A 13,706-nucleotide genomic window follows, 5' to 3' on the forward strand; every position below is an offset into this window, starting at 1 on the left:
AACCTCTCCCTAGCCTCGAGCCGCGGCGATGCAGCTGCTCATGAGAATCCCTGTAAATAGGATGAGTTTTGCTAACTAACTGAGGGAGAAACGAAGTAACACTTCTTTTTCCTCTCTCTCTTTCTGTAGAAGTGGTCAGGAGGTGAGCCGAGAACTAGAGGCGCCAGGTCTTCCCGCCGCCTCGATCGTGAGAGAGCGAGAGCCAGCCCCGCCCCCGCAGCTCCTCTTCATATGGTGGTCTTTAGGACCCAAGGGCGGGCGTCCCGGAAAAGGAAGGGGCAGGGCCTAAAGGTGCGCGCCGCAGCCCGGACACTTTGAACTTCGCGCAGGCGCGGGTGGCCGTGGACGGGTCGCGTCCCTGACCGCTGCGAATTTGAGGAGCCTCAGGTTCGTGCTCGACGGCTGCGGGATCCCGACCCGCGATCCTGTTCCCTTCGGCCGGGTCGCGGTGCACCGGCCGCTAGGGTCCGGCGAAGTCGTGAGTGTTGGGTGGAGCTGGAGGCATATCCCGAGGGAAGCGGTGCATCTTGTAAAGACACTGGGTAGGGTCCCCTCCCGGGCCTCGGCTTTCTCCAGTAATAGTATCTTCTAGGCGCGAGCCTCAGGCGCTGCAGAGACCAGAGTCCTGCCGGGAGTGGGGTGTAAGGAGCCCTCCTGCTCGGGTCCTCATTCCGGCTGCTCCACTACCAGATGGTTGGTCTCGGCTGTTACAAGTGATAGCTAGCGCACGTGAACGTCTATCCTGTGCCAGGCACTTAACCTTTCTGTGCGGTTTCCCCATAATTGTGAAAGCGAAATAAGTTTATACCCGGTAAAGCCCTTCGAATTGTGCCTGGCCCGAGGTAAGCGCACAGAAAAGTTAGCAGGTGTCCTCACTTCCTCAGCGCACCCGAATCTACTCGCTTCACTCCACCTCCACCGCCTTCAACAGCTCCCCGAGTCCCTGCAGAAGCCTCCTCGCTTCGACTTTTGCCTCCAAACCGTTCTCCACACAGTTGTAGGGAGCATAATATTTTAAAAAGGAGTAAATCGGGTCATCGTACCCCCGGCTTATTGAAGCCCTTCAGTGGGACCTCATTGTCCTTAAAATACAAGCCAGTGTCTTTAACATGCCTTACTCCTCCCCACCCCCTTTGTCCTTTCTGTGCCCTGGTAATTATCACAACCTCCTTCTCGCTTCCTGGCCTTTGCAGGTTGGGTTCCCTCTACTTGGAAAACCGCCCCCTCCCCGCTTTTTCCTGGCTGGTTCTTTTTCATCCTCCAGGCCTTCCTTAAATGTTATTTAGTCAGGGAGAGTTCTAAAGTTAAGGGCATCTTATTATTGTGTCTCATACTTGTGAAATGTAAGAAATGTCTAAAGATATCTTAGCTGCTTTATCGGGGCGGGAAGGAGGTTTATTTTTTTGTGTTGGTCTGTTTCTCTCTGAAATATAAGCTCTTCCAGGGCACAAACTGTTTCTATAGTAACTCTTTGTTTCTAGGGCTTGGCACATAATAGCTGCTCAATAAGTACTTGTGGAATGAATGAACTGGGGTGGGGGGAGTGTGTATGATACCCTGTTACAGAGGAGGAAACAGCCTTCAGCAATTAAGTAACCTACCCATGTGTACATTTACCCCCTGGTAATGACTAGATTTGAAATTGAGACTCATGTTTGCCCACTACTGGCCACACCCGGCTTCAGCTGAGGAGCCTGACTCCTGTGCCCTACTGATGGTCTCAAGCTCTATAAAAAAGAGCAGCAGGAATGTAAAGGAATTGCCCCAGCAGGATGTGGTATGGTGTGAGCAGAGGAAGAGCTAGCAGCTCTAAGAGAAGTGCTCATTTGCATCCACAGATTTTTTTTTTTTTAAGTCCTTGATAAAAGCTCTAATATTCCAAATTGGCATTTGATGGGAGAGCTTCTTTAGATTTTCATCTTTGGCATCTATTTTCCTCTTCTGAAATCAAGAAAGTGGAAATTAGACTATGTGGTTTAGAAAAGTGTTTTGCTTCGGTATGAGGTCTTTGTAGGTTTTAGTAAGTACTTAGCTTTAGGACCAGACCAATAAGATAATTATTAAGTTAGTTGGGTCCTCATAGAAGTACTTCTAGATAATGTAGATCCAGAATCAACCATTTGACACTGTCGAGGACTTCGTCAGCTTATCTTTGGGGAAGTAAGAGATAATTACTGATGTCCTTCAGGCTCCCATGTTTTGGTGAGGGATAGATATGTAAATTCCAATTGGACCCTAAAAAGTCGAACATAGTCGGAGCTACTTGAAATTCTTAAATAGTTTGCGGCTCAAGCACCTATTGGAAGCTTCAGGACCAAGAATGAACATTTTTGTTTTGTTTTGGACTTTTGCTCAACCCCCTTTCTTGAGGCATTAAGATTGAAAGACTAAGGGAGAAGATGACCAGGATTTTTGCTGTCACTTTTGTTTGCCACATTTCTATAGCAGATTCTGGTAACACGCTTCTGAAGCACCTGTAAAGCAGCTGTTGTTGGTTACTTGGTTCTGCATCTGGTAGGTGTCAGGTGCGCTGTATGTGTTGCGGACACTCACGTGACAAGAAATTTGAGAGCAGTGGAGTTGGTTTGCCAGTGGCAACTGTGGGCGTGGGAAATAATGATATTTCTATCTTTTGTTTCCAGAAGAAATATAATGTCTCAGGAAGGTGGTTACGGGAGGTGGACGATATCCAGCAGTGATGAGAGTGAGGAGGAAAAGCCCAAACCGGACAAGCCATCTACTTCTCTTGTCGCCCATGCTGGGCAGGGAGTAGTGTGTGAGCCAAGGTACACCTGTTCCGAGGCTCGGAAAGCCGCCCACCGGAGGAAGATGTCACCTGTGAAATTCAGCAACACAGATGCAGTTTCCGAAGTGTTACCTCCTAAAAGGCAGAAGAGTGGCTCCCAGGAAGACCTAGGTTGGTGTCTCTCCAGCAGTGACGATGAGCTGCCACCACAGACGCAGCAGAAGCCAGCTGAGAAAGTGGCCGTCAAGGAGGAGAGAAGCACCTCCTCTCCCAAAGACGATGCTGCCCCGAGAGCTGGAAATCACGTCCGCCATGAGCTCAGCAAGGAGGAAGACGAGTACGAGACATCAGGGGAAGGCCAGGACATTTGGGACATGCTGGATAAAGGGAACCCCTTCCAATTTTACCTCACTAGAGTCTCAGGAATTAAGCCAAAGTATAATTCTGGCGCCCTCCACATCAAGGGTAAGTCGTGCCAGAGTCCCTCAGTGAGACCAGGAGGGTAGCCTGGAATGACCCTTCTTCATGGTCTTAACTTCTCAGGAAAAAGAAAAATACCATTTTGACAAGGCAAATAAATGAGTGAGTTTGACAGCGGACTGTTTACTTAGGTCAGAGAATCAGGGCATTTCTCACAGCCCCACAGATCAACCAGCGGGACCACTTAGCGCAATATTTAGACTTGTTTAACTTTTATGTTAAAGATTAAACTTGATCGATAACACTTTATTAACGAGGTAGCAAATACCTGATAGCAGCAGTTCTCTTTGGTCTCTGGATCAGCAGCATCACCTAAAACTTGTTAAAAATGCACATTCCCGGGCTCCACCCAGATTCTTTAAATCAGGGAGCAAGGCCCTACAGTCTGTTTTAACAATCCTCTTATGGGGTTCCAATGCCCTATGGAGTTTGAGAACCGCTGCCTCAAAGCCTGTTTTTGGTTCCTACTGAAGAAGCGAAAAAGGAATGCCAGAGTACAAATAGATGTTTCAGTTCTGAGCCTAAAGGTGGCCTTTGGGTGGCTTTGGTTATTCCCCAGGGGTATCTGACATTGTGATAGTATATTTGATCTTCATCTCTGGTTATATTTGGTTTTTGTCTCAGGCTCCAAAAAACAGCTCTAAAGTAATAAAAGTCAAAGGAGTATCTTTTGATATTCATAACAAGCCCCTTTCATGCATGGGTTTATGTTAATGAGATGAGTTTTCGAAAGGCCCCTAAGCATGGGGGGCTGGTAGTCAGGGGAACCAATTTCCTGATTAAAGTTGGAACTAACTTTAAGCCTCACTCCCCATATCTAGGAGAGGAGAGGGGCTGGAGGTTGCGTTAACCACCAGTGGCCAGTGATTTAACCATTCATGCCTATGTAATGAAGCCTCCTTTTAAAAAAAAAGCCTAACTGGAGGGATGTGGAGAGCCTCCAGGTTGGTGAACCCGTGGAGGGGCTGGGAGGGTGCACTGGAAGAGGGCACAGAAGCTCCACGCCCCTCTCCCCACACCTTGCCCTGTGCATCTCTTCCATCTGGCTGCTTCTGAGTTGTATCCTTTTATAATAAACCAGTAATCTGGTAAGTAAAGTACTTTCCTGCATTCTGTGAAGCTTCCTAGCAAATTATCGAACCCAAGGAGGGGATCATGGGAACCCCCAAGTTATAGCTTCACAATCAAAGTGTAGGAGATCTGGACCTGTGATTGGCATCTGAGTTGGAACAGTAGTCTAATGGGGCTGAACCTGTGGGATCTGATGCTAACTCCAGGTGGATGGTGTCCGAACTGAATGAAATTGTAGACACCCAGAGAACTGGAGACAAAGTCTGTGGAAAACCCCCAAGCACATGGTGTCAGAAGTATTGGGCAAAGAAAGTTTTCCTTCAAGAGAGAGTAGCAGGTACTGTAGAATCCGCGACACAGGGTTTGAATCCTGGTCTCACCACTCACGTGCTGGGTGGGTAATTAACAAAGGCCCTGGCGTTCTTTAATTTTCAGTTTACTCATCTTTAAACTGGAGGGGGTAGGGGTTCAAAAAAAAGGGAGAAAGTACATGAAGTGATCCACACAATATATTCACATGGCAGATATAACAAAATAAACATTCTTATTTCAGATTACCTTTTTTTTCTGGTCCATACTCAAAAATAGATTATGTTCACTATCAATAGTGTTTTAATTACATGTAATTGTAATTGTATATTATATCTTCTGTGTGATATATAAATATTTGGTATTAAATATTGGTATTTTTAATTCTATACAGTAAGAGATTCTATAGGTTCTTTTTCATTTTGAGGATCTCTTGTCTAGATACTTTGAAGAAATATTAGAACTCAGTGTTTTTGTTGTTTGATTTATGAAAGATATACAGGAAATCATTACAGAACGATGAAAGGCTTTGCTGTATGTAATAAAATGATAAAATCTGGCTATTAGCACCAAGATATTGAAGAAAGTGTGATAATATTAAGGTAGCATGTGTGTATGCGCACGTGTGTGTGTGTGAGCTTTAATCCTCATGACAGCCTTATGTGTAGATATTACAGTTGTCCTCCTTTCATAGGTGACAGATCTGCAGTTTAGAGACGTCGAATAGCCTACCCAAGGTCACAGAGCTGGTAAATGATAGAGCTGGGGTTTGAATCCCGGCATTTGGCATCAGAATCCATGCTCTTAACTGTTTGACATACCCCTCCAACATATGGAGCGGTACATACGATATCTACAAAATTGTAGGTTGTTTAGAAGATCTCAGAGGAGAAGGGACTTTACATGGGCCAAAAAAGATGGGTAAAATTTAGAAAGATTAAAAGAGTGGCCAGTGGTGGCAAAATAGAAAACACCATGCAGGAATGTATTGCAATTTATTTCTTGATGGTGCAACTTCCTGTAAAGATAGGAGCTTCCTTAAGAAGTCTTCTTTGTTCTTTTAAAATCTTTGTCCCCCCCCCAAAATAAAAAATAAATAGCAAATTAAAAAAATAAGTCTTCGTACCTGGGCAACTAGCTCACGTCTGGAAGAAGGAGGCACTCAGTAAATATAGGCCAAAGAAATGAAGACGCCCATTTGAACCGCCCAGACAGTTTGGTGGTTAAAAGCGGAAGTGCTGGAGCCACTCAGCTGGGTTCATATCCTGACACTGTCTCTTCTTGGCTGTGTGGCCATGGACAGCCTCCTAAGCAGAGACTCCTTGTCGACCAAATGGGAATGACAGACCCCACCTCAGAAGATGGCTGTGGGGAGGAAGAGTTAACACGTGGGAAGTGCCAAGAATAATGCCTGGCACCGCAGAAGTCCTGTTCCAGTGCTGTTGTTAGACTCCTTGGTAATGACAATGACTGAGCACTTCCTCTCATGGTGAACTTTATGAGCTTTCTGACCTATCTGAAGTCAAACTTGAATGCGAGTGAATTGGGTCTTCCCTAGAGATGACCTTGAATGCCAGAAATGCGAGCTTAAAGCTGTGGGTGCCTCTGCCTCCTGCACAGGAAGCAAGTGCTCCCAGACTCCAGAAGAGACCCTCCTGCCAGTCCCTGGAGGGGAGGTTTCCTCTAGGGAGTCCTGAATGAGGACTTGAAGGAGATAGATTAGATCAGAAAAGAACACATATCATTGTCCTTATTGGCAGTTTCTAAAATTGAGCAGTCATCCAGTACCAAAGTTGTAGATGTTAATTTTACATTGTATTTTATTAAAGAATACGTAATATTAAATAGCACAATTCGAGAAATTTTTTCTTGAATTTTATGGAACATTAAAATCTAGCTTTGTAGTGACTTCTCAGTTCACTGTTTTCTAAGCCAAATGTTGATCATCAATGACTAATAAGTCAGTTGTGATTATTGAGCATTTTTGTCAAAATATGAACTTTAGATTTACATGTTTTGTCTTCTCAGATATTTTATCTCCTCTGTTTGGGACCCTTGTATCTTCAGCACAGGTGAGTTTCCAGGTTTTTTTTGTTTTTGTTTTGTATGAAAGGGGACAAATAATTAAACAACTCCATAAGAAAATATGAGTGGCAGAGACCTGTGTCTCAGTCCTGTGCTGGTCCCCAAGATGGCACAGACCACAGCTGCAGTTGTAGGATCCACAGCTCTCAGCATGGAACCTGGATGTCACTATCAGTGGAGCTCTTGGCTCTGGATTAGGCTGCAAAGACTGGCTAAGAAGTCACTTGGAAATTATAGCCTGAGGGACTTCTTGCATACAAGTTAGGGATACTTAAGTGTGTTTGATTGCTTTTGCCTGACAAAGCTGATGTCTTTGTGTTGATAAATCACATTATGCTCCAGGCTCTCCAGTAAATAGAAAAAAGGTCACTTTTCCGAAGAAAGCACAGCTTCCTGTGTCTTTCGCATCTCACTTGGTCTCAGGAATTCTGGTCTCCAGATGGAAGGTGGGGTGAATTTGCGTGTGTTTTCTTAGTGAGATTGAGTCATTGTGTCCAGGAGGAGGGTCGATGGGAGGGAGCCCCCATGGGTAAGTCCAGTACAGGATGTGGGGTCAATATGTAATTGTTGTAAGCCTGGGGAATGTCTAGTCTCAGATGCCCAGTTACAAAGTTAGTTCATAAGTTAGGCTGGAAAGAAATATTCTTTTCTAAAAGTCCTTTTTATAATCACCTAGAGAGAAAGGAATAAATTTCTAAGCTTTTTTTTTTTTTTAATTTAAATTAATCAGAGAGCCCTCAGAAATAAATGCCGCAGAGATAATTGTCTTAGAGCCTGCTTTCTCATGCATTCCTCCATGGATTGAGCTTCCTTGAACCAAATATTCTTTTTGAGATATAGTTTAGGTTTGGTTATAAGTCTTGTAGCCTAGCTGTCCAGGTTTATAAATAAAATTGTAGTTCATCATTATTTTAGAGTGTTTTTCAATTTTAATAACCAAATAGTTCTTATAGACTGCTTCGCTAGATCACTCATGACTTAGTTCCTTTTCTTTCCCCTGTCTAGTTTAACTACTGCTTTGATGTGGACTGGCTCATAAAACAGTACCCACCAGAGTTCAGGTGAGTTCTACAGGATGATAGATTGCTCCATAACTGTAATGAGGCTTTAAAACCCAAGATTTGTGCTTCTCAGGCAACTGCCACCCATCTTTTTCAAATGCCTTTTAAAACCATTGAAATCATTAAGTTGTACTGGACATCGTTAAGTTAAAACAGCATTTTTCGATCTAACTAATCATATGCATTCTTTAAACAGATTTTAGCACTTTCCTCCATTGTTCTGTTCAGAAGTAGATAAGGACAGATTCTAACCCAAATAAGAGAACTTTATGTCCAGTGTTAATATGAAGGAAAAAGTCACTGCCACCTGCTCTCTAGACCTGTAAGCATGCCAACACATGGCCAGCAAGCCACGCTTCACTGAGTACATCAGTGCTGTTCTGAGAATCTCTTAAATGATTCTTCCTGTAGTTTAGGAGTTATTAAAAAGGATCATAGGCCCTCCCTTATCCAGATTCTGTAGGCGATAGATTTTCAGTCTTCTGTAGCTCCTCAGCCTGGGGTCAGACAATATAGACCAAATAGATAGCATCACACAGTGATGTGCCACACTTCCTGGTTTCGTTTACATGGCAGAATCCATAACAACAAGTAAGATGGAGGAGTACACACGCAAGAAAAAGGATGTTCAGCATCCTCAAAGTCCTTGGTGTGTTGAGGGCTCAGATTGTGGAAACCATCAACAGTAGATAAAATGCTGTTGAAATTTCCCAGGTAGCTTTGGCACTCAGGGGCTTGTATTTGGCCTGTGACACGTAGGATTTGTTTTAGCTGCGTGTGACAGAATACCCAAAATAATGATGGCTTAAACAAGAAAGAAAAAGATTTCTCCAGCTTAAGAAGACGAGGCGGTAGACGTTCACGGTCTAGATTCTCAGGGACTTACCCACCCCTTTTATCTTTCTGTCCCACTATCCTGGTGTGCGACTTTAGTCTTCAGAGTCACCCAGCGGTCCAGCATGGCACCTAGAACTCCAGATCACTGGTCTGTCTTCTAGGTGGCAGGAAAGAGAAAAGGGGAGAAGGACGAAAGGACCAAGGCCCCGCCGAGCAGCCGTCCTGGACGTCCTGCCCCGCACCTGCTTGGATTTCACTGGGTGGAACTCAGTTACATGGCGTTAACTCGCTCTAAAAGAGGATGCAGATGGAGTCTGAGCTGAACACTCCTTGTCCTGCATGAGATCTGGGCTTTGTTAGGGAGAAGGGGGAATGCATATTGGGAGGCAACGCACCGTCTCTGCCACAGGCTCCTTCTGGCCCATAAGCGTCCCTGCGAGTGGCATTGGCACTACTGTTTTTCATCACTTTGCTTCTCAGAGACCTCGAAATCAAATTGTCGCACCTTTCAAGTGTTGCCATAGTGGAGACTGCAGTTCCCTCAGTATCTGTCATGGGTTGAATTGTCTCACCCCGAAAGAGGTCACTTGGCGTTCCAACCCCCAGTACCTCGGACTGTGGCCTTATTTGGAGACAGGTTTTTTACAGAGGTAATCAAGTTAAAATGAGGTCATTAGGGTGGGTCTTAATCTATTACGACTGGTGTCCTTATAAGAAGGGAAAATTTGGACACAGACACATGTAGCGTGAAGACACAGGGAGAAGAACATCATCTACTAGTTAGGGGACCACCGAGGCTCCCAGGAGCTGGGGGAGAGGCCTGCAACAGGTCCCAGAAGGAGCCAGCTCTGCCGATGCCTTGGTCTCAGGCTTTGTGCTTCCAGAACTGTGAGACAAAAATATCCCTGTTTCTTAAGCCACCTGGTTTGTAGTACTTTGTGATGGCAGCCCCAGCAAACTAGCTCAGTACCCAGTGGACCGTCAGTAACTGTCACCAAGGGTCAGAAGAGTCCTGCCCTTCCCACCACCCACTCATTGTTGACTGCACCTCGGAAATGCCAGCAGGAGCACTGGAAGGAGAGCAGTGACGTAAATATCAAGGTAACATCCAGAACTTATGTGGAGACAAACTCAGATCGAAAGGGTCTGTACCTTCTTACGTCATTCAGAGGCCGCCCTGTAGTAGGGTTCTCCAGAGAAACAGAACCAACAGGAGAGACATAAAAAGGTCTCTTCATGACGGGTAATTGGCTCAAGCAGGAGGAGAACAAATCGTCTCTTCACTTTGTGTTCCACCCAGGCCGTCTGCAGTTGGGCACCCACTCACCTCGGGGAGGGCTGTCTGCTTTGCTGTGTCTGCCAGTTCAAATGCTGGTCTCAACTGGAAACCTCTCTCACAGACAGACACACACAGACGTAATGTTTTTACCAGGATACCCCTTGGCCCAGTCGAGGTGACCCATAAAATTAACCATGACCCACTGCCTTTTTGTGGTAGTTTCCAGAACCAATAAATTTGAAAAAATTCATGCAGACTTCCACTTCTGTCAATAATGTTTCATCTTTTATTTTTTGAAAAGTCTTGACGATCTGGTAATGCTAATCGTTCCTAGGTGATAGATGCTTGAATGTCTCTTACATTATTCTCTGTACTGGTTTTCTAGTTGTAAAACAAAATAATTTTCCAAATAGAAAAAAGTTGCGAAGACACATTTCTTAGTTTTCTTTGACCTGAAGTGTTAGAATAAAACTCTTGGGCATTAGGTAGCTAGGTATTTGTGCCAGAAGTGCATTTTCTATAATGTTTCTTTTCAGTTGAGTGTTGTCCCTGCATGTATGCTAGAGAATCATTCTGCACTGTGATTGATAAATGTGGAAGCGGCTACATTTGTTCATCTCGATTGTTCTTTGGAGAAAAATCCAATTTTTGTTTTGTTGGGAACACTTGTGAAGGTTTATTGATTTCTAAGGATTATCTTGCTTTGAATTAACTGAAGAAGATCACGGTTCCCTTAACAGCCTTTTAAATCTATTCCTAGAGTCTTTTTATGATATCTTTTAGGAATTAAAAAATATAGCATTTTCAATGTACCTTGGACTCTGTATCACTGAATTATAGCCTTACTTATTAATGAGTCTGCGTTGTACCATGGGCCAGAGTTCCTGCTTGTGGCCTGGGGAGTCTGGTGCAGTGTCTGGCACACAGTAGGAGCTTGGCGAACATAGGCCTAGTAAGGTAATCCATTGCTTGGTCCAAAGGAAAGAACAGAGCAGCATGCTATACAATAGTAATTGCATATCTTTTAATCTGTCTGAATTCAGGCATATTAACACAGAGCTAACGGTGCCCTTTGGGACCAAAGAAGAAAATTCATTACTCAAGGACTTTCTTGAGTCACAACCCCTCTCGGTTGCAGTAGAGCTTTAGGATTAGGCCACACGGCACCATTGTAAATGTAACTGGTTAGTAAATGAAGATTAACTGATCACGGCTATGTGTTAGCCCTGTACTCAGGCACCACGAAGGCCAGAAGCACGTGTCGGGTGATGAAAGAGTGAGCATTCCTTCACTAGGCAGGAGTCCAACTTTATCAAATACTTCTGATCTTTTTCAGGAAGAAACCAATCCTGCTTGTGCATGGCGATAAACGAGAAGCCAAGGCTCACTTACACGCCGAGGCAAAGCCTTATGGAAACATTTCCCTTTGCCAAGTAAGCTGCTTATTGTCATTTGAGATCATGCTCAGTCTGAAGGATGGAAGGGAATTTAGACATTTAGTCTATCCACTTGCCTAGTGCAGGAATCCTCTCTCTGGCATCCCCAACACGTATTTGTCTAGCCTTGGCTCAAATGCTTCCTGAGATAGCCCATCCTATTTGTGAGTAGCCCTGTGGTTAGAAAGATTATTCTTTATGTTGACCTGATATCTCTGCATTAGGATTCCTTGGAGAAACAGTCAATGGTGTGTATGTGTGGGTGTGTGTGTGTGTGTGTGTGTGTGCGTGTGTGCGCGTGCATGCGTGTGCATGCGTGTGTGTGTGCATATGCACACGCATATGTATGTAGAGAAATTTATTTCCTAAGAATTGGTTCACGTGGTTGTGGGGGCTGCTAGCAATCCAAAATCCACAGGATAGGCCAACAGACTGGAGACCTGGGGACGAGTTGATATTGCACTTTGAGACCACAGGCAGTCTGTAGATTGCATTTCCTCTTCCTTGAAGAAGTCGGTGTTTATTCTCTTAAGGTCTTCAACTGATTGGACAAGGCCTACCTACATTCTGGAGGGTTATCTGCTTTGCTCAAAGTCTACCGATGTAAATGTTAATCTCATCTAAAAACATACCTATAGTGTAACATCTAACCAAATATCTGGATACTGTTGCTTAGCCAAGTTAACATATAAAATTAGCCATCACAGTCTTCCTCTTTGTAGCTCCCACACATTTGGTCGTAATTTTTCCCCTCTGGAGCCACATAGAATAATTCTCCCTGCATGCACCAGTGATTCTGATATTTGAAGTCATCTCCCTTGGGTTTCTCACTTTCTTCAGTTGTTTCCAATGTAACATGGATTTCCTATCTTTTTCCAACCTCTGGCCCTCCTCCAGTTAGTCAGCGTGCCTCTCAAAACCTGGATTTCAGCGCCCTGATTTAACCACTGCACTTTATATAGTTGGAGTTTGAAAGCATTCCTTTTCCCAACCTGTTCGTGGCTGGCCTTCCACACAGACATGCCTTCGCTTAGCCGTTGCCAAAGATCCCACTGCTTTGTTTTAGTTACTAAAAAATAGAAGAGGTTAAACTGCAGTAGGATAGCTCTCTCACCAGACCAAAAGTGGGCAGAAAATAAAACAACATAGGAGTCTGGAAAATCAGTGGCTGAATCAGTAGAAATCATGTCTTTCAAATACTAACTACCTGTAGGGGAGACGGTGATGTGCCTGGTAGCATGCCCCAGGCCCGCCAGTAGAGGGCAAAAGGAGCCGCTGTCTTCCAGACTGGTGCACAGAGCCGTTCAGAAGCTCCCAGCTCTAGTCTGAGGTGCAGGAGGAGCATGGCCCATCCTGACCTATTGAAATACCTTTATATCTTATCTGTTAGATGAATTCTTGACTTTAACGTCCGTCAGGGAATCAGTAGATGCTGACACTTCTCCCATTTTGCACATACGGAACTGGAGGCCAGAGTTTGAGGCCTTCTGCTGGTCAAGGTCCAGACTGCCAACCCTCTGCATTCTAGGTGTGTCATTTTGGGCTCATCACTTAACCTCTTTAGGCCAAATTTTTTCATCTTTAAAGTGGATTACTAATACTGTTCTTTATAGGGTTGTGCAAGGGATTTGGTGCACTCGCCCCCCAAAAACACCCATTAAATATTATCTGTTGACGTTATTATCATCCTTGTTTTTGTGCTTAGGCTTGCCCAAAAGCATACAACTTAAATCAAAACTAAACTCAAAGCCAGGTCTCTTGATTATTGCTTTTTTCTGGGCTAAATATTAATTTACAGAGTGGCAGTCTTCATTCTCATTTTGTAATTTTAAAGACATGCAATACAGTTCCCCGCTCTCTCTTCTGTGGCCAGACCGCACAAATGCATGCCGCTCTGTGAGCCTCCTCCGACACTGAGTATATGAGGACAGTGAACTGTGCCACCTGTCTGTGAGCGTCCCCAAAGCAGGGCCTGTATCATGCTCACCTATGTGTTCCAATTTGCCCGTTCCTGCCCTCCCGCAACAGATCCACCCATCTGTCATGTGGTTGGGGGCAGGGTAGCAGTGCTTCATTTGCAGAATACTTGCCCCAGGCAGGCCCCTTTCCTAAGCACTTCAAATACTTTTTCTCATTTTCTCCTAACAGTAGCTCTCTGAATCCCCTAACAGCACCCTCATTTTAAAGAGGAGAAAGGCAAAGCACAGAGTTTTAAATTTTTTTTCAAAGTCATGCGAAGTCGTGAAGCTGGGATTTGTGCTTTTTTAACTGCTTATTTAGATATTTCTATTTTGACTGACTCTTCGTAGCCTGCATCTTGAGCATATTCTGCTTAACCAAGGTCTTGCTCTAGTGGGTGTTAGATAAAATGTTTTAATTCTCCACCCTTCCCCCATTTGTTC

General features: G+C 44.5%; 1 protein-coding gene across 1 annotated transcript in view; it reads left to right on the plus strand.

Moving 5' to 3' along the window:
* The first annotated feature begins 298 nt into the window (after positions 1-298).
* TDP1 (tyrosyl-DNA phosphodiesterase 1) overlaps positions 299-13,706 on the plus strand; it is a 73,122-nt gene continuing 59,714 nt past the window's right edge. Inside the window, exons 1-5 of the mRNA XM_023528867.1 lie at positions 299-387; positions 2,643-3,211; positions 6,635-6,678; positions 7,697-7,752; positions 11,205-11,335. Of these exons, the coding sequence (XP_023384635.1) occupies positions 2,653-3,211; positions 6,635-6,678; positions 7,697-7,752; positions 11,205-11,335 (790 nt within the window). The 5' untranslated portion in view covers positions 299-387; positions 2,643-2,652. The remainder of the gene's footprint in view (positions 388-2,642; positions 3,212-6,634; positions 6,679-7,696; positions 7,753-11,204; positions 11,336-13,706) is intronic.

Source organism: Pteropus vampyrus, unplaced genomic scaffold (genome assembly GCF_000151845.1).
Source record: "Pteropus vampyrus isolate Shadow unplaced genomic scaffold, Pvam_2.0 Scaffold32, whole genome shotgun sequence".
Lineage (NCBI taxonomy): Eukaryota > Metazoa > Chordata > Mammalia > Chiroptera > Pteropodidae > Pteropus > Pteropus vampyrus.